Source organism: Saimiri boliviensis, chromosome 11, assembly GCF_048565385.1.
Source record: "Saimiri boliviensis isolate mSaiBol1 chromosome 11, mSaiBol1.pri, whole genome shotgun sequence".
In the NCBI taxonomy this organism is placed as follows: domain Eukaryota; kingdom Metazoa; phylum Chordata; class Mammalia; order Primates; family Cebidae; genus Saimiri; species Saimiri boliviensis.
In genome coordinates, this window is record NC_133459.1 from 16658211 (window position 1) to 16677597 (window position 19387).

At 50.1% G+C, this 19387-nt stretch overlaps 1 protein-coding gene across 1 annotated transcript in view; it reads left to right on the top strand.

The window, feature by feature from the left end:
* IGSF21 (immunoglobin superfamily member 21) overlaps window positions 1-19387 on the top strand; it is a 270231-nt gene that overhangs the window by 110663 nt on the left and 140181 nt on the right. The window contains exon 2 of the mRNA XM_039474557.2: window positions 5109-5221. Coding sequence (XP_039330491.1) covers window positions 5109-5221 — 113 coding nt within the window. The remainder of the gene's footprint in view (window positions 1-5108; window positions 5222-19387) is intronic.

Consider the following 19387-nt stretch of genomic DNA (forward strand, 5'->3'; position numbering starts at 1 on the left):
CCCACCCAGGCCGGTGAGCCCACCCCCAGACCTGAGGCTTAGACCCCACGCATCACCTGATGATTGCCCTGGCCTTAGATAAGAAGGGTCCCAGGAGCCCGTAGCTCATCGTCAGACTGTGACCTCAAGCCCTGAGGCAGTGGGGTCTCGCTTCTTCCCACCATCTCTCATGCAAGCCTGGCCCCAACCCTAGCCCAGGTCTCTCTGTTTATGGTTCCTATCACTCAGTGTGTTGTTCTGGGTCAGTCCTTTCCCCACTCATGCGGTTCAGCTCCTGCACTGGCTGCCCTGCCCTGTCTGAGAGCCAGGCATCTGGCAAAGACACAGTGGCAACCGACGGAGCTGCAAACTGGGGGATACCACCCAGAATTCCCAAGAGACCCTAGGGAGTCCTCTGCTGCAGGTGGTAGCAAGAGGTGGTAGAAAGAGATTGGCTTTGGAGTCAGAGGGCTTTGGGTGCAGATCCCAGCTTGGCTGCTCCATCCACACAGCACGGAACGAGGCACTCCACAGCTCTGAGCAGTAGCTCATTCCTGCCTGTGACAGAGCCGTATTTACAGGAGGGTATGAGGATCCAAACTGTCTGTGCCCACGAATGCTCAAAATGCATCACTTACTGTTCTCCTATTTTAATACTCTGCTGATATTAGTGGAGCTCACATTCCAGAAGGAGAGGCGGATGTACAAACAGACAATTGCACCCCAGAGTGACATACTCATGGTCGCAGCATCGTACAAGGCACTGGTTGCTGCCTGAGCTGCTGAAAGAACGGGAGGAAAAGTGCTGAGAAAGTAGAAGTGACCCGTGCTCAGGCAAGGAGTTTTCATTCCTTAGGGCGGAACCCATCTCGGCTCCTTCGGCTTCCTGCGGGGCTGAGAAGGGGAGTGCCCAGCTACCAGCATTTCTCCCCGCCAGCTGCTTCCATGACTCCAAGTAGGGGCATCCCTGGAATGGAAAACACCGTGGCTCCTGCCTCAGTTTACAGCGCGTTTCCCAATGTTTGCTTTCAAGGACTCCAGCAGGGCTGAGACTAGAGTGAGGCTAGCCAGGCACACAGAGGGTAACATTCAAGGAGCCGCTCCTCCCTCTCAGGTGGGGCAATCCGAGTGAGCGTGTCCTTTCACGATGCGCTGCAGGCCCCTTACTTTCCTCACCCTATTCCCTCCTGCTCCTGGCTCAGGTTCTGCAAGATGCTCTGAAAATGATGGGCTCCAGAGTGTCAAATATTATGACAAATTTCCCACTCTGGCACAAAAGTGGAGTGTATGCACTCTGAGCACACACTTCAGCTTCAGAGCTTTTGCACTTGACTTGTCTTCTGCCTGGAATGCTCTCTCCTCAATACCCCCATGGCTCACACCTTCCTTTATTCCAGCCTCCTCAGAAGCGCCTCCCAGGGCCCCCCTGGCTAAAGAAGCCCCTCCCCATTACCCTCCATCACTTCACTCTGCTTTGTTTTTCCTCATTACGTGGATCACCACCGGACATATTTTCCATCATTTATTTGATTGTGGGCTCTTCTGCTAAAATGGCAGCTCCTTGAGGGCAGGGATGTGTCTATTGTTACAACGTGTCCCCAGTGCCTACAGTGGTGCCTGGTACAGAACAGATTCTCAATTTTTTTTCATGCATAAAGGAAAGACAGGAAGAAGGAAGGAGAGAAAGTTCAGAAAAGTCCTGAAGGGAAGAACAGGTTTAATTATACTTCACCCAATATTCCTTAAAATTCATGGATGATGGAAATCGTTTTTCCCTGCCAGATGTGGTGGTTCATACCTGTAATCCTAGCAGTTTGGGAGGCTGAGGCAGACAGATCGCTTGAGGTCAGAAGTTCGAGACCAGCCTGGCCAACATAGTGAAACCCCATCTCTACTAAAATACAAAAATTAGCCAAGCATGGTGGTGCATGCCTGTAATCCCGGCGACTCGAGAGGCTGAGGCAGGTGAATTGCTTGAACCCGGTAGGTGGAGGCTGTAGTGAGCTGAAAGCAGGACTCTGTATCATACACATGCACATGCACATGCGTGCACACACACATGCACACACACACACACAGAGAGAGAGAGAGAGAGAGAGAGAGAGAGAGAAATCATGTTTCCTCAAACACTGTTTAGAAGCTCCATATTCTCTGCACACTCTGGGAAAAGCTGGCTTGTCTTAACCTGTCAGAGACACCCCATTCCTACAAACGCCTTTTTTTTTTTTGAGACAGAGTCTCGCCCTGTCACCCAAGATGGAATGCAGTGGCATGGTCTTGGTTCACTGCAACCTCCACATCCTGGGTTCAAGCCATTCTCTGCCTCAGCAGCCCAAGTAGCTGGGATTACAGGCACCTGCCACCATGCCCAGCTAATTTTTGTATTTTTAGTAGGGACGGGGTTCCACCACCTTGGCCAGGCTGGTCTTGAACTCCTGACCTCATGAACCACCTCCCTTGGCCTCCCAAAGTGCGGGGATTACAGGCATGAGCCACCGCACTCAGCCTGCACAGACATTCTGATTCACCTCTTTCTAAGTCTGAGTGCCTGTGCATTGGGTTCTCTGATCTCACCTTGCCTGTGCCTGTGAACCCGACTGCCCAAGTAGTCTGCTGCACCCGCCAGTGCTCCTAACACTACCACCCAATCAGCAGAGCTGCAACCACTCCCCCACCTGCCCTGCCCACCACCGCCACACTTACGCCTGTAATTCCTTCATGGCTCGCCAACAAATGGTGACCCTCCATCCGCCCTGCCTGCCTCACAGGCGACACCATCTGCACCCACCTCGGGCTGCTCAAAGATTTATGCATCTGAGACTATGCCCTTCCCTCCTCTTTCTAGCGGGAGGAGGACCTTCTCGAGCCTTGATCTCATCAGCCATCTGGACTGATGATGCTCAACTCATAACTATATCTGCAAAGGTGAGAGACGGTCCATGGGAGGGCAGCCCCACTGGAAGATGGAGCCACGTGGCTCAGAACTGTGGTCATTGGGTCAGGTCCTCAGCTCCTATCACGGCCCCTGCCACAACGCCAATCCTCCATCTCCAGGCCTGCGAGAAAAAAGTATGCAGGCTGCAGATGGACAGTGTTTGCCACTTTCTCTCACCTCTTCTGAGGCTGTAATAGGGTGGTGGTTGTCACGGAGCCCGAAGGTTCGTGTTTGAATGCCAGCTCTGTAACTTGCAGCTGTGTGATCTGGCAGGGGACCTCACCTCTTGGTTTGCCTGCAGAAAGTGGGAATCATAATAGTTCCTCTCTCCTGGGAGGGTCGTATGAAGTGAGTAGATATACATCTTGTATATCAAGTGCTTAGCTCAATGCCTGGTACAAAGCAGGTGTCAACATGCAAGCTGTTGTCATGATGTTACAGTCGGGCGTGGCTTGCCCTAAGGTCTCCCTTTCCGTGGGGTCTGTCCTCCTGAAGGTGGCCTCCTTGTTTGTCATGCCCCATGGCTGGCATGATCCAGGCGGGATCAGGTTTCCTCTGTGCCATCCCACGGCCCCCAATCTGCCTACCTAGAGGCCAACTGGTCATCTGAGTGGTGACTGTGCTGGGCGTCTCTGTCTCCTCACCACTGCTTGTTCTTGGAGGGCTGGGCACTGCCTGGTTCCTGGATCCTGGCTGGGGGCCTTCACAGAGTAGATGGGAGTGAACCGGGGCTGAGTAAATAAGGAAAGAAAGGTCCAGATTGGTCCTTCTGATCTTGGAAGTTGGACCGGTTGGCTCTGGTCGTGGCTTTTTCAGACCATGTGGGCTTCAGGGCTATCCAGGAGTTTGAACTCTGATCTAAGTTAGCGGCCACCTTGGGGTGAGCCCCGTGCTTGCCCCTCACCCTGGAGACCAGGTCCTGAAGCCTTGGGCCATGCGGGTCCACCCTGACTCCAGCTTCCAAAGTGATCCTCTCCAGGTCGATGCTTGTTTTGCTTTGTTTTTTCTTTTCCTGAAGCTTGTAACCATTGAGCTCCAGGCAGGGGTGGGCCCGGGGGCTCCATCTGCTCAGCTTGCCTGCACTATTGAAATCTGTGAACCCATCCTGGCTAGTTTTCTCATTAAGGCTATTGGACTGGATTGATCCATTAAATCAATGACTGGACACCTGCCGGCAGGAGGCCGATCAGATGAACCCAGATGATTAGCTTGGGAATGAGGTTCCCCTGAGAGCTGCAATGAGGGTCCAGCCCTCTGGGATGGGGCTGGTGGAGGCACAGGGGTGGGTTAGAGGCCTCACCAGACTGGACTTTGTTGTGGAGAGAGCAGTATCCCCAAGATGTGCCTACCAGGGCAAGCATCCCAGCATCTGCTCCAGGCATTCCCGGGGGCAGGTGGTGGTAGTCGGGCGAGCATCACCCGGTGTTTGCAAAGAGTTGAGACTCCTCCCCAGTAGTCGGCCCATACTGGACTGCAACATATCACCACTGCCGTGACCAGGGCGTGGACCTGACCCTCCCCTTGGGTGGCAGAGTATGCATGATGGGAAATTCGGGTGTTGAGGAAGCCACTGGCGGTTTCCCAGGGCTCTTGTTTTACCAGGAGTCATTTGTTTATGAGGTTGGAAACAGGGAGATATGAGCACCTAGAACACCATGTCCCAATGTGTATTTCCCAGATCCTGGCTGCTGCATAGGATGGTGATGGGGCTTAAGGGGTGGCTAAGCAGCCCATATTCAAATAGGCTTGGAAATGCCAAGTAAATAAATTTCAGCATTCATTTCCTGCAGGACTGAATAGATGAATCATGAATGCCACGACTCTAAAAATGAGTGGAGGGGCGATGCTGGAGCGCAGAAGCCTTCTCTGGGACATCTTACAGAAATACATTGAGGCACTGTGTGGAGGTGCCAGCAGGTCCCACCTTCGGGGGAAAATGTGTCCCAAACAGAAGTGTTTTTGGTTTGGAGGGATCCACTGAAGGCAGGAAGGCAGCAGAGAGGGAGGTGTTAATGAGAGGGAAGAAGGCGGCTCCACTCAGGCCTGCTGTCAGCATTCACAGAGACCACGGTATGAACAGCACCCCCACAGTTGTGCAGCTACAACCCCGACCTTCCCGCCGCGGTCTGCTCTCTCCCAAGCCCCACCCTCATCAGCTCGTGCCCTTACCACCCCTTTCTCCTCTCTTGCGTAGGCTACCTGACAGTCAACATTGAGCCTCTTCCCCCCGTGGTAGCTGGAGATGCCGTGACCTTGAAGTGTAACTTCAAGACAGATGGGCGCATGCGGGAGATCGTGTGGTACCGGGTAAGTCACCACCCCTGCCCCCTCCATGCCCGTGGCCAGGGCTGATGGGAGGGTCCTCAGAACCCTACGGACACCATCACTGGCGTGGCTACGTCTTCAGCCCTGACCCGGTCCTGAGCTGTCCTGGGCCTCTGCCAAGACCCCGTCCTCTGCTCTCAGGGATCAGCCTTCCCTTCCACTCCCAGGATGGATCTGGTTTCTGCCTCCTTTGTGCTCCTATTGAGCCCCTACTCTGGGGAAACCCCATTAGGCAAAGTAGAAGTTACTGAGAACACCCTGGGCCCTGGGCATAGTGTAATCATGAAGCGATGTCTGATGGTGGAGTTTTGCGCATGAGACTTTGGGTAATGTTTTTGGCAGGAGGGAAAGAAAAACAGGAAGGCGCCCTGCCTTTTTTAAAATCAAATCACAGAGACAGTCTGCCACCTAATCTGACTACATATAGGACTAATCCTGGTGTCTGGCACCATCTGAGAAGGGAATTGGTTGCAGACGAGCAGTACTCACCTGCTCAGGGCCAGGTGTTGGAACTAGGAAGAGCAGCTTGGAGTCTTGAGCACAAGTGGCCATTTCAAGCACTGAACAAAACCTTCTTGTGTCTGGTTGGGGCATCCCAGCCTTGTATCCCTTCGCCACAAAGGAATTGGGGCTGGGCCCAGAAGGTCCAGCGGGCACTGATGCTTTTCTTGCAATGCCGTGCTCACGTGTGCACAGACAGATGCACCACCATCCTGGGGAAGAACTCCTCTTCCATCATCTAAAAAGGGGTTGGTGACATTCTTTGGTGAAGACCGAGATTGTAAATATTCTCCTGTCTGCCGAACACACAGTCTTGGTCACGGTTACTCAACTCTGCTGGTAATGGCACCAAAACAGCCACTGACGGTGTGTCAATGAAGGGCATGGCTGTGTTCCCATGAAACTCTGCTCATGGGCACCAAAATCGGAATTTTGTATAAGGTTCAGGTGTCATAATTTCTCCTTCTTTTTACTTTTCTTTAATCATTAAAAAAGATGAAAACGGTTCTTAGTTCGCAGGCTGGACAAAACAGCCTGGAGGGTGACTTGGTTCATGGGCTACAGTTTGCAAACCCTCGATCGGAAGTCACGCTTTCCTGATCTTTGTCACCCTTTCTTCAAATCAAACCGATGCATAGCACAGTCAGGTGGAGCTGTTCTGGAGGGAGTGACGGAGCACGGAAGAGAGCGTGAGGAGGTGGGTGGAGTGGGCACAGTTTGGTGATCTCGAATCTAGAGCTGGCTGCTCTGCTCCTTGGTGGTGTCACCACATCTACACACAGAGCATGGAAACGTGATGGTAGAGGAATCCCTGGGGCATACCTGCTGTTCATGGTCTTGACTCAGAACAACTCTGCTCAGTTTCCTTCTTACTCTTGGTCCAGGCAGGTGTGCTCTGAACCAGCCTGTCGTGGCTCCTCTGCTTTGCATTTTGGGTCTCTGATTCATGGTTTGCTGGTTGGTGCTATTTCGTTGGCTGAGATCTGTGCTCCTTCTAATCAAAAATCAAGTATTTCAGCATGGCAGTCTCTCCTGTTTAGAGTTAATTCTAGTGCCCTCCATCCAAGCTCACCAGGTCGCCTGGGCCTCACAGGTGTGAACCTTACATCTGGCAATCTAAAGGATCCCAGCTTTAGGGAAGGGCGCCATCCTAGATAGATCAGTGGGCCCAGAGAAAGCCAAGGCATATGTTAAATAGTGCCATGAACTGAATCACTAAGACGCGTATTTACAGGATATGGGAGCTGCTTGGCTGACACAGGCTGCGAGCATCTCATTAGCACCTGGCAGAAGGACAGGGATAAATTAACTCCAGCTCACTGCTGACGATGGGACCACATCTCTTCCTCAGCCATCCCATAGATGGGATCAGAGGGAGGGGTGGTGAAAGACAGATAGAAATATGGAGACCCAGTGGGAACAGTTAATGGAGCGAAATGGAAGGAAGCGTGGAGATGGGAAAGCAGTGGTGAGCACCTCATTGCCTTCCAAGCTCTTGAAGCAACTGTCCTCCCTCTGGTTTGAAATTGAATGTGACCCTAGTCACAGTGGTGAAAATCTCCCTGCAGAAGCTCCTGCTGGAGTTATGGGCAAAGCCAGTGCCGGGCTGGGCCCGGGTGTAGGAGCCAGGAGCAGGCTTCCATGTAGCTTGACTCAATGCTCTTGAAGATGGGAGCAGGGCTGGGGCAGGAGAATCCATGTCCTGGACTGGACAGAGCACATCCTTTTTCTTCCCCACACCTGGGAGGGAGACCCTCCTGTCTCCCGCACTGTCTCTCTCTCTGCCTAACCTGTGATGCTACTGGTTGTTTTAAGAATCGGTACCATCTTTTACCAGCGTCAGGCCCCGCAGATCCGGCCATGGTAGGCTGCACTAATTAATTTATTTTATTTCATTTCACATCCTTTGACTGAGGGCCTCTGGAGCAGAGGTATGCAGATGTATGCAAATCACATGCAAATCACCCACTAGAGCCAAACGCCTGGGCCCTTGTAATTCTGTAGCTGGACAGAGGTGGTGGCTCAGCTGACTGGTTACTGTCCTCAGGTCCCAGGGAGCCCACGTGCCCTGCCTATGATGGGAAGGATGGGGGCAGAAGACGGAAGGAAATTCCAGGGAAGGGCTCCGTGCGACCAGTTTTTGCCTGCTGCCACTCTAGCTTTCCCTAGTGACCGCCTCTCTTCCCAAGAAGGCAGCTGAAGGGAGAGAGAGAAGAGCCTACCAAGATGGGGGCTCTGGGAGTCAAGGTCAGGGCGGGGCCTCCAGAGGGAATGGGAGGAGCAGCAACGGGAGCTCCAGTCTCCTTCTCCAGCCAGACTCTCCTCTGATCCCTTTTTCCCCTGCCAGACGAACTCCCCATTGTGGCTTCCCTCCCCGTCCCCCTCTCCCCACAGCCTGCCCCCCTCCTCCAAGCAGGGAGCTGCCCAGTGCTGTTTGTTTTCGGTACGTGTGTTTGCTTCCCGTCCCAGCTTCCTTTCTCCATCCTCCGTGAATGAGCTTACAGAGCCCGGCTTGGAAGGAAATGAATGGATTACACAGGCCCAGTCAGGATGGCGTCTCCAACCCCGTTAGAAGGAAGAAGCAGGGCATTGTGATGAGGCCGCCACTGCCTGCTCAGCCCAGTGGGCACAAAATGGCTCAAAACATGTGTCAAGCCCAGCAGCCTCCCCTCTGGTCTTAAATACATTATCTCAGCAAGGGGATCATCCTGAGCTAGGGGATCATCAGAAAACATCATGAATGCATTGGATTCTTTGGGTAAATCGGGGCAGCTGATGAAATCATCTGAAGCCATAGGGATCACCTAACTTTGGTGCTAACAAGACCTCTGGCTGGATAGCTGGGAAGGTCTTGCTTGTGGACCCCTCAAGGGAGGCAAAGGAGATTGGGCAGAAGTGGCAAGAGGCTGATCCTTTCATATTTTACCCCCACAGTCTGGCCAAGCGGGAAGGAGCTCAGCCCATTTGTAGAATAAGATGTCAAAACGATGAGAATAGACTCAAGAAAGTGTGTGTAATCATAGCCCCTGGGTCTAGGTTGTCCAATGTGGTAGCCACCTGTCACACGTGGATGTTTCCATTTAAATTAAATCAAATTAACTCTAAAATTCATTTTCTCAGTCAGACTAGCCACAATTCAAGTTCTCACTAGCCACCTATAGCTGCTGGCCTCCGTATTGACAGATGAAGTATAGCACATTTCCATCACTGCAGGACGTTCCACTGGACAGCCTGCTCTGGGGCATCGAGATTTTCTTCTGCAGCCTCTGGAATACACTATGCTCACCTGACCAGAGAATGCAGCGAATGCTCACGAGTCAGTTTTCCAGGCAAACTTGCCCTGATGTGAATTTTAGTAAGATGAATCTTATTTGGTAATGTGCCATCATTAGACTCTGTGTGTGTGCGTGTGTGTGTGTGTGTGTGTGTGTGTGTGTGGTGAGGGAGGGTGAAAAGAGGGAGATGGTCATCATGCTCAAATCACTTCTTTGAAGAGATACAGATGTCAAGAGAGCTGAGGTGCTGGATGTCATAGTTGTCTGTTAAAGCCCTGTTCAACTTGAGGATGCTTTTCACCACCCCGCTCTGCTTTCCCCACTGTTACATGGGTGCACCTCCAAGATATGAGTGTCCAGGCTTCATCTTCATAGCTCATGTAGATAAGCTCCAAAGACCCTTCTTTTTCTTTTTTTTTTTTTTTTTTTTTTGCTAATAGAGTAGGGGTGCAGTTCCATACTTCACCAGGAGGAGGTGTCACCTAACAACTAGGTTGGAGAAAATGAATGACAAATAATGTTCTTTACTTAGTCCCTCATATCTATTTACAATTTACATCTGTCACTGGGGGGTTATTTAGTAATGCTGCTTATACTAATTTGAGTGGCTGACATTATTGAGCCTTTACTATGTGTGAGCACGAGACTCTGTCTCAGGTGATGTTGCCTTCCCTGACTTCTCCAGAAAGCTGTAGGCACGCCCTCTGCCATGAATCCTCTTTGTGGGTCTCTAGGCCAGTGCTTACTTTGTCATGCCCTGGACCGTGAGCATCTGAAGAGCAAAGACTCTGCCTTTTTCCTGCTGTATTCTGGACACCTAGAGCAGAATCACCTTGCTAAATTAACAAATCATAGAGCTATAACTATAAATGCATGTGCACCTGTGGATACACCATGCTGTGTAGCCCTCTTCTGTCTCATGTGGGCGCCTGTGTACTATTGATAGTATCAGTCAGGGGACAGGGAGTGCGAGGCTTTGGATACGCTGGGGGCTTTGTGAAGTATGAAGGAAAAGGGAACATTCCTTATTAGGAAATACTGTCTAAACTCACTTGGTTGGAGGCCACCTGCCCAGCAGGCAAAGCCAAAGGTCTGTTTATATCGTAGAACTCCATTAAACAGCCACAGAGAATCATGGGAGTTTAACCTTTTACAGCAATTTTTATCATCCCTCCTTTGTTTTCGCTCCTTCTTTTACAATTTGTTCCCAGGAGCTGCTCTGGGTCCAGGTTACAAGGCCACAGAAAAGAGAGCCAGATAGAGAGAGAAGGGGATACACAAACAGCGATATGCCCCTGCTGTCAGCACCTCCTTATCGAACCCTTTTCACCATGTGGGAAGATACGTACCTGGGTCTGTGCTTTGGGGTGCAGAGGTACAGATGATGCAACCTGGCCAGCGTGATCTTCCCCTCTGAGTTCTGCTGGATGCCTCTGCAATGAGGGTTTGTGGTCACTTGGGACCATTTGAGAAGGAATTGTGACTGGCGGCTGGGTAGGCTGAGGTAGGAAGAGAGAGGACTTGGGAGTCAGAATACTCGTATGTGACTTCTGGTGTTTGAGCTTGGGTGGTGACCTAACTTTTCATCCTTTTAGAAACTTCACCTAAAATTGGTCATGAAAACATGCATTTTGTAAGCTTAAATGAGACAATATCTGCAACCAAAAGAGCCCGATGTTTGGCTCACTGTGGCATCTACTCAATGATAGCCATTTTTCTATCATGGCTCTTGACAGCTTACAGGATCTAGAGAGGGAAATTACAGAATAAGAGGGGAAGGTATTTGAGAGGATTACCAGGATCAGATTTCTTGAATTCCATCCTGCTACCTATATTCCCAAGGGACAGAATATGGGCAGAGACACTCTTTAAATGGTTATGCTGGTGAACTCACTGGGTTTCAATTCTTGGATTTCAGTGGATCTTAGGTCTCCCTGAAGCAGGGAGCTATTTCAAAATGGCTTTACTAACATTGGCTCTCTGTCAGTCCCAGCCCTTGACAATGTTTTATTATTTGAAGCAAAACTGAAAATGATGATCCTAAGGGAACAATATAGTCCAGCCATATCACAAGGGCAAGCAGGTAGGTACACTCTTGGATGACCAAAAGAGACCAGAGCCAAGGTCCCAGAAGATGGGGCTAGACCACACCTTTGGCCCTTCTGGCCCTCCTGGCTGCTCTTTGCGACTCCCCTGACCCTCCATTCTGATCCTGAGTTCACAGATCTTACAGATATAAGATCTGGAAGAGGATGTGAGTGAGGAAGAGAGGAGTCAGGGTGAGCCAACACAACCTGCCTTGTCCAAGCCTCCTTCCCCAACCCCTGGATTTCCAAAGAGTCAGGTTCTCTCTGATAAGGTAAGTCCAGTGCTGAATCTTCTCATGCCAGTCACATGGGAGGAAAGAGATGGCAGCGAGAGAGGGCCTGCCAAAGGACAGCTGATTTTAGAGCAAGTGTAACTCATAAAGAGGAAAAAAGAACAAGTTCCCAGGTCTAATTCCATTGTAATCTGTATTCGTCCGTTCTCATAGTGCTATAAAGAACTGCCTGATCCTGGGTAATTTATAAAGGAGAGAGGTTTAATTAACCCACAGTTCTGATGGGCTGGGGAGACCTCAGGAAACTTACAATCATGGCAGAAGGGAAAACAAACGCATCCTCCCTCACATGGCAGCAGGAAGGAGAAGTGCCAGCAGGGGAAGTGCAGGTGCTTATAAAACCATCAGCTCTTGTGGGAACTCACTATCGCAAGAACAGCATGGGAAAAACCATTCCCATGCTCCAGTCACTTCCCACGGAGTCCCTTTCACGACACATGGGGATTATGGGAACCGCAATTCAAGATGAGATTTGGGTGGGGGCACAGCCAAACCATATCGCAATCCTTTAATTCCACCCCCAAGGAAAACTCCACCCCTAACCACTGCTTTTAAGTTGTAACCATCCAAACTCATCTCACTGAGCTCCTCCTCCTGGGAATGGGGTGGTGGGAGAAACCTTCAGCTCCCTCTAGAGGCCCGAGTGTCAATCACAATCGTTGCAGCCCTGATCCTTGGACTTGAATGGCTGTTCCGTTGGAAACCGGCAAGGGTCCCCTCTCTCTGACAGCTCATTAGAATTTTCAGAGCCCACTAAAAATATACTGTTACCTGAGACTCAGTCTACAGTTATTGAATCCGAATGTCCAGGACCGGAGCCTCAGGACATTTGTACTTTTAAAGAGCTCCGCAGATGACCGTGACGCACTCATCCCAGCCAGGGAGCATGTTATGGTCTTCGCGAAACTCTGATAGAGGGAGCTGTTCCATGCACTCATTCAACACATACTTATGAACCCAGGATGGTTCTAGGCGCTGGGGGTACACCAAGGAAGAAGAAAAGATCCTGTGCTCATGTAGTTTACCTTGGGGGAGGAGTTTAAAAGGTAAACAAGTAAGAAAGATACCAGATAATGATAAGCACAGTGCACATAATTAAAATAGAGTTGTGGGATAGAAAGCGACGGGGTGGTCAGGAAAAGACCCTTATTTAAGATGAGTTTGCAGAGGCAACAGGAAACCCACCGTGCCAAGGGAAGACAGCAGAACAATCCAGGCAGAGGGAGAAGCACACGCAAAACAGTTCTGGTGGGAAAAAGCTTTGTATGTTCAAATAACGGAAAGAAAGTGTGTGTGGCTGGAACAAAGTGAGTAAGGGGTGATGTTGGAAAAATGGGCAGGGACAGTTCATGCTGGGTCCTGTGTTCTAAGGAACTGAATCTGGAGTTATTCTAAAGACACCGGGAAGCATTGAGGATTTTAAGCAGGGAAGTAACAGGATCTGGTGTACTTTATTAAGAAGGTCACTTCTGGGTGGGGAATGGATTGCAGGAGAGCGGGGAGACTGGCAGCAGAGGGATCACTTGGAGGTTAGAACAGTTCACGCAAGAGGCAACAGTGGTTTGGGTGAGTACTAGGATGGTGATAGCGGAGATGATGGGAGGGAATAAACGTTCTGCCTGTTATTTGCAGGTGGAAGCTAAAGCCTTGCTAGCATGTGGAAGGGATGAGAGAAGGGGGATTCAGGATGACTGCCAACCTTGAAGCTTGAACTGGATTTGGGGGAGCAGTGCTGTTTAATGAGACAGGGAGGATAGGACAGGAGAAGAAGTTTGCTGGGTGATATGGTCTGGCTGTGTTCCCATCCAAATCTCACCTTGAATTGTAGTAATCCCCACACATCAAGGGCAGGGCCAGGTGGAGAGAATTGAATCACAGGGGCCGCTTCCCCCATACTGACCTCATGGCAGTGAATAAATCTCATGAGATCTGATGGTCATTTTTTTAATATTTTATTTTTTTTTGAGACGGAGTTTTGCTCTTGTTACCCAGGCTGGAGTGCAATGGCGCGATCTTGGCTCACCGCAACCTCCGCCTCCTGGGTTCAGGCAATTCTCCTGCCTCAGCCTCCTGAGTAGTTGGGATTACAGGCATGCACCACCATGCCCAGCTAATTTTTTGTATTTTTAGTAGAGACGGGGTTTCACCATGTTGACCAGGATGGTCTCGATCTCTTAACCTCGTGATCCACCCGCCTCGGCCTCCCAAAGTGCTGGGATTACAGGCTTGAGCCACCGCGCCCGGCCGAGATCTGATGGTTTTATAAAGGAGAGTTCCCCTGCACAAACTCCTCTTGCCTGCCACCATGTAAGGCCTGACTTTGCTCCTCATTCACCTTCCACCATGGTTTTGAGGCCTCCCCAGCTGTGTGGAACTATGAGTTCATTAAACTTTCCTTTATAAATCACCCATTCTAAGGTTTGTCTTTTTCAGTAGCTTGAGAACAGACTGATACACAGGGACAGGCGTCAAGCGCTCTGTTGGCCTGTTAAGCTGGAAGTGCCTCTAAGACATGGAGATGGAGCTGCTGCAGCTGCTGTTGAGGGTGCAAATCTGGAATTCTCGGGAGAGGTGAAGCCTGGAGACTTATACTTGGCATTGTCAGAGAGTGGATGGTACCCAGTGCTGGACCCTTGGGCACGCTAATACTTAGAGATAGAAAAGTAGACCAGGAGAGAGGCAGAGAAGGAGGAGGAACAGCCAGCAAGATGTGAAGACAGTGAGGAGAATGGGGTGTCCTGGATTCCAAGAGAATAAAGTGTTTTAAGAAATAGAATAGTCAGCCGTGTCTCACACTCCAGTGAGTGACTTGAGAGCAGAGAAATGAGCATGAACTTGGCAACATATGGAACCCATTAGGGACCTGTGCAAGGGCAGATTCTTTGGAGTTACTCAGGGCTAAAGCCTGGCTGGAGTGGGCTGAGGGGTGCTTTGAGACCAGCAGCAACATGGCCTTGAGATTTTGACTAGTAAAGAGATTTGACCTTGAACTTCTGAACAGACCTTTGCAAGTGGCATAAAGACACAATTGCTTCTACCAGATCCACCCCTATTTACATGTCATTCATAAAATTACAAGTCCATTGTCTTTTCCAACCATCCTTAGCCTGTCATTCTGGAACTGTTGGCAGCCTCGTTCTTCTCCTCGAGAATGTGAAAATGGCTGTCCGGAGAGTTTAGGGGATTCCAGTGTAATTAAACAATGCATTTGGTATTTGAGAGAAAGATCCTGCTCTACCATTCAATTAACTCAGTGGCCTTGGACGACAACTATTCCCACAGCTTCCTAGGCACCGTACAAAGAGCTGGAGGTATGAAGAAGGACAGGCAGGCCCATTGCCCTCATGGGGAGAGCTTCCTCTCCAGTTGCCCATCATTAAGTTGTTAAGTTCTGTTTCATCATCTGGCCAATGGGCTTGATTGCACTTTCCCTGAGGATCTCACAAAAAATTGTGCAAAACAGATGAGAGGCCTTGCAGACAAGCCGCCTCCATCCCCCGTGGTGCAGGGAAAATAGCCTTCACATATATTACTTCATCCTCTCTTTTCTGCCTGGACAAATCTTACTCATTCTCTCCTCTGTGAAGCCTTCTGATCTCTCTCACCAAGACAGAATTAAGAGATCACCTGCTGTGTTCTCTCAGTGCTTTGTACATACTTCCATTCGAGGGACAGAGCCTGGTAGCTTAATGATTCATTCGTGCATCTCTTGCAGCGTTTTATTTTTCTGCTTATCTGATGTGTCATTCATATGATGTCATTCATAAAATCGGAGGCCCATTGTCTTTTCCACCCATCCTTTCAATCTGGAGCTGGTGGCAGCCTCGCTCTCCTCCTCGAGAATGTGAAAGCGGCTGCCCAGAGAGTTTAGGGGATTCCAGTGTAATTAAACAATGCATTTGGTATTTGAAAGGAAGATCCTGCTCTAGCCATTCATTTGTGAATGATCCCTGGGCCAGGGATTCTATGTGGGGGCCTCAGGATCCCTAGGAAATATGTGGATGGGTTTCTGGGGGTGCTTGAAACCCCAAAAAGTATGTCTAATATGTTGTATGCATTTCTGTGGGAGAGGGAATGAGTATTCTCAAAGGACTCAGTGACGCCCCCGAGTCCAAGCTGAAAAGCCCAGCAACTCCAACAGCAGGTACACAGGTGTTCTCGGAATGTGAAATGTGTAGGGCGTTCGTCATCTCCACTCTTGAGTCATCAAGGTCCATATTTAGGATGGCTCCACCAGACCCGGGAGCTTGTGTCAGATGGCCCGTGAGTGGTCCCCGAGCTTCCAAGGACTGCAGTGGGGATGGGGGTGAGAGGTGCTGCAGTTAGCTTTCTGCAGGAAGAGCTGCCAGGTTATTGGGATCCGTCCAGACATCACGGCTCAGTCAACCTGGATTTGTGCACAGACGCCCTTGGACAGGAAGAGGAGATAAGAATAGGGGGTCGGGGAAGAAGGCTGGCTTTGGCCACATATCACTGCTCTCCCTGGCTTGAGGGGGAGGGGTTTTTGACCAAAGAAATCCTTCTTCTCTTGGGGATTAAGATCAGGTTTCTGACAATGGTGATGAGACCACTTCCCTGCTCCACACGGGGTTGGTAAGAGCTCTTGGCTTCCAAACTGTTGAGAGGGGGTGCCAACAGTTGAAGGGGACACCCAAACAACCCGATGTTTTATTGGACCACACGAGGAGTCCACCAGTGATGGGCTCCCACATTGGATGGTTGAGAAAGACACGGCATATCTAAGGATAACACACTGCTGGCTCAGCTCATCCTGGAGAGTGTGTCCTCACTCACCAAGAAGAGAAAAGAGCAAGGGCCTGGGACACAATATCCTGCTGTGTGACCTTGATGAAACCACACCACCTCTCTGAGCTCTAGGATCTTCGTAAGTAAAATGAAAGCTTGCAATGAGACCATCTCTAAGGAATGTGCAGCCTCTCTTCCACCTTGCAGCCAACCTCCCCATCCCCCATCCTTTCCCTAGAAGACTCTGGGCTAATGGAAGAGGTGGGTGCCTCCCAGCTCAGGGCACCCCCCAGGTGAGATTTGGACAATGCTTTCTTAGGGGTGAGTGTCCTGACCTGAGCTAGTGTCGGGGCCTCTGAGCACACAGAATCCAGAAGCTATATTAAGCCCGAAGTGTGATTTCCAGCAGACACTGCCTGACTTTCCTATGCCCTGTTGGGTTTAAATGACAAGGGGGCTGACTTCACTTGTCGGAAAAGGATTAAAGGTGAACTTCCGCTTCAATACACCAGTGGAAAAAAAAATAGTGTGACTGAAATGAGGCATGTTTCCCAGAAAACCAGCTCAGACTCATCCTCCCTCCTAAATCCTTTCTCCCCCTCCTTTCCCCACATTTTCCTTGTTGTGTGTGAGCTCCCACAGGGCAAGCTGTCTTCCCATTGCAGACAGGTACAGCCATGTGCTTTTCTAAAACACACATCTGACCTTACCATGACCACCCCTCCCTGCCCCACGCTTCACAAGAGTGCCTCATCACCTGAAGGAACAAGTTCAAGGTCACTGGCTCAGCATACAAGGTCCTTCTTGATTCAACCTCTGTTGACTGATTTCTTCAGCCTTGCTTCCTACCACGTTCCCAAATGGGCCCACCACTCAAATCATACGGTTGATTTGCAGTTCTCAGAATGTGCCAGTGTTCTTTCCCACCTCCGAGCTGGTGCGTATGTGCTGCTTCTGCTTGTGATGCCCTTCTCCCCTCCATCTGGTCAACTCCCACTTGCCCTCCAAGGCCCAGCTTCAGTGTTGCCCCCTCCCACACCAGAGACCTTTCCCCATCCTTTTTCCCCCTTCAGTCTTCTTCCTCATTCAACTGCCATGACCCAGGCTGAGTTAGGTTCTTATAACACTCAAAATACTCAACACATGATCATATGACTCAACACACTGGACTCATGTGTTCATTTTTGCAGCAGATATTTCTTGAGCACCAACTATATGCCAAGCCCTGTGAATAGAGCACAGAATAAGAACAATGGGCTTAGCACATGCAGGCTATGGCTCATGCCTGTGTTCCCAGCGCTTTGGAAGGCTGAGAAGGGTAGATTGTGGAGCCCAGCAGTTCAAGAACACCCTGGGCAACATGACCAAACCCAATCTTTATAAAAACACACAGAAATTAGCCAGGTATTGTGGTGCTCACACCTGTGGTCCCAGCTACTCAAGAGACTGAGGTAGGAGGATGAATTGGGCCCAAGAAGTCAAAGCTGTAGTGAGCTGTGATTGCACCGCTGCACTCCAGCCTGGAGGACAGAATGAGACCCTGCCTCAAAAAACAAAAACACAGAAACCCAAAACAAACAAGCAAAATAATGGAACCCTGTTTTTTTGCAGAGCTTGTAGTTAAGTGGGAAAAAAACAGGTATTACGTAAAAGATTGTCAAATAAATGCTTCTTTCAAATTGTGGTCACTGCCTTGACAGAGAAGGACAGGTGTCTGCTAGCTGAGAGCTCATAATAGGCCATGAACTGTCATAGTTGAATGGCTCTCTCCAAGAATGCAAACCCTTTGCTGGCAGGGACAAGGTGTACTGTTTTTCGTTCTCTCCTAAGGGTCTAGCATGATATTGAGCACATAGCTTAGAGGATAGATGGACGGATGCATGCATGGATGGATGGATGGATGGATGGATTGGTGGGTGAGTGGGTGGATGGATGGATGGATGGATGGATGGATGGATGAATGGATGGATGGGTGAAATGGTGGGTGAGTGGGTGGATACATGGATGGATGGATGGGATTGATGGGTGAATGGATGGATGGGTGGATGGATGGATTGGTGAGTGAGTGAGTGAGTGGATGGATGGATGTATAGATGGATGGGTGGATGGATGGATGAACTGATGGGTGAGTGGGTAGATAAATGGATGAATGGATGGGATTGATGGGTGGGTGGATGGATGGATGGATGGGCAGATTGGTGGGTAAGTGGGTGGGTGGATGGATGGATGTATAGATGGATGGATGGATGGATGGGTGAACTGGTGGGTGAGTGGGTGGCTAATTGGATGGATGAATGGGATCGATGGGTGGATGGATGGATGGATGGATTGATGTATAGATGAATGGATGAATTGGTGGGTGAGTGGGTGGGTGGGTGGATGGATGGGCGAATGGACGGACGGATGGATGGATGGATGGATGGATGGATGAACTGGTGGGTGAGTGGGTAGATAAATGGATGAATGGATGGGATTGATGGGTGGATGGATGGATGGGTGAACTGGTGTGTGAGTGGGTGGATGGATGGATCGATGTATAGATGGATGGATGGATGGATGGGTGGTGGGTGAACTGGTGGGTGAGTGGGTGGATAAATGGATGGATGGATGGGATCGATGGGTGGGTGGGTGGATGGATGGATGGATGGAAGGATGGATGAATGAATTGGTGAGTGAGTGGGTGGATGGATGGATGGATGGATTGATGTATAGATGGATGGTGGATGGATGGATGGATGGTTGGGTGAACTGGTGGGTGAGTGGGTGGATAAATGGATGGATGGATGGGATCAATGGGTGGATGGATGGATGGATGGATGGATGAACTGGTGGGTGAGTGGGTGGATAAATGGATGGATAGATGATATCGATGGGTGGGTGGATGGATGGATATCTTATGTGGCCCTGAGGGTCACAGAGGTAAACTTGTAGTTGATGAGGTAAATAATTTTCCCATAATTGGAGCTTTTCAACCACTGGATGAACTGTCTTAGGAACTGGTGGACTTCCTACCCCTGGAGATGTCTAAGCAAATGGCATGGCCACCTGTCAAAACTGTAATAGGAAGTAATCCTGGCCCCAGTGAACCTAGAACTATTGACTCTATTCGTTTCAGCTCTGGAATTCTGTGCTGCTTCAGGCTCAGCTGCCCAGCCATGACATCATGACAAGGAGTAGGAGCAGAGCATTCAGCCAACCTGGGTTGGGGGGGGGGTTGAATGTGGGGCTTCTGTGGAAACCAGTCAT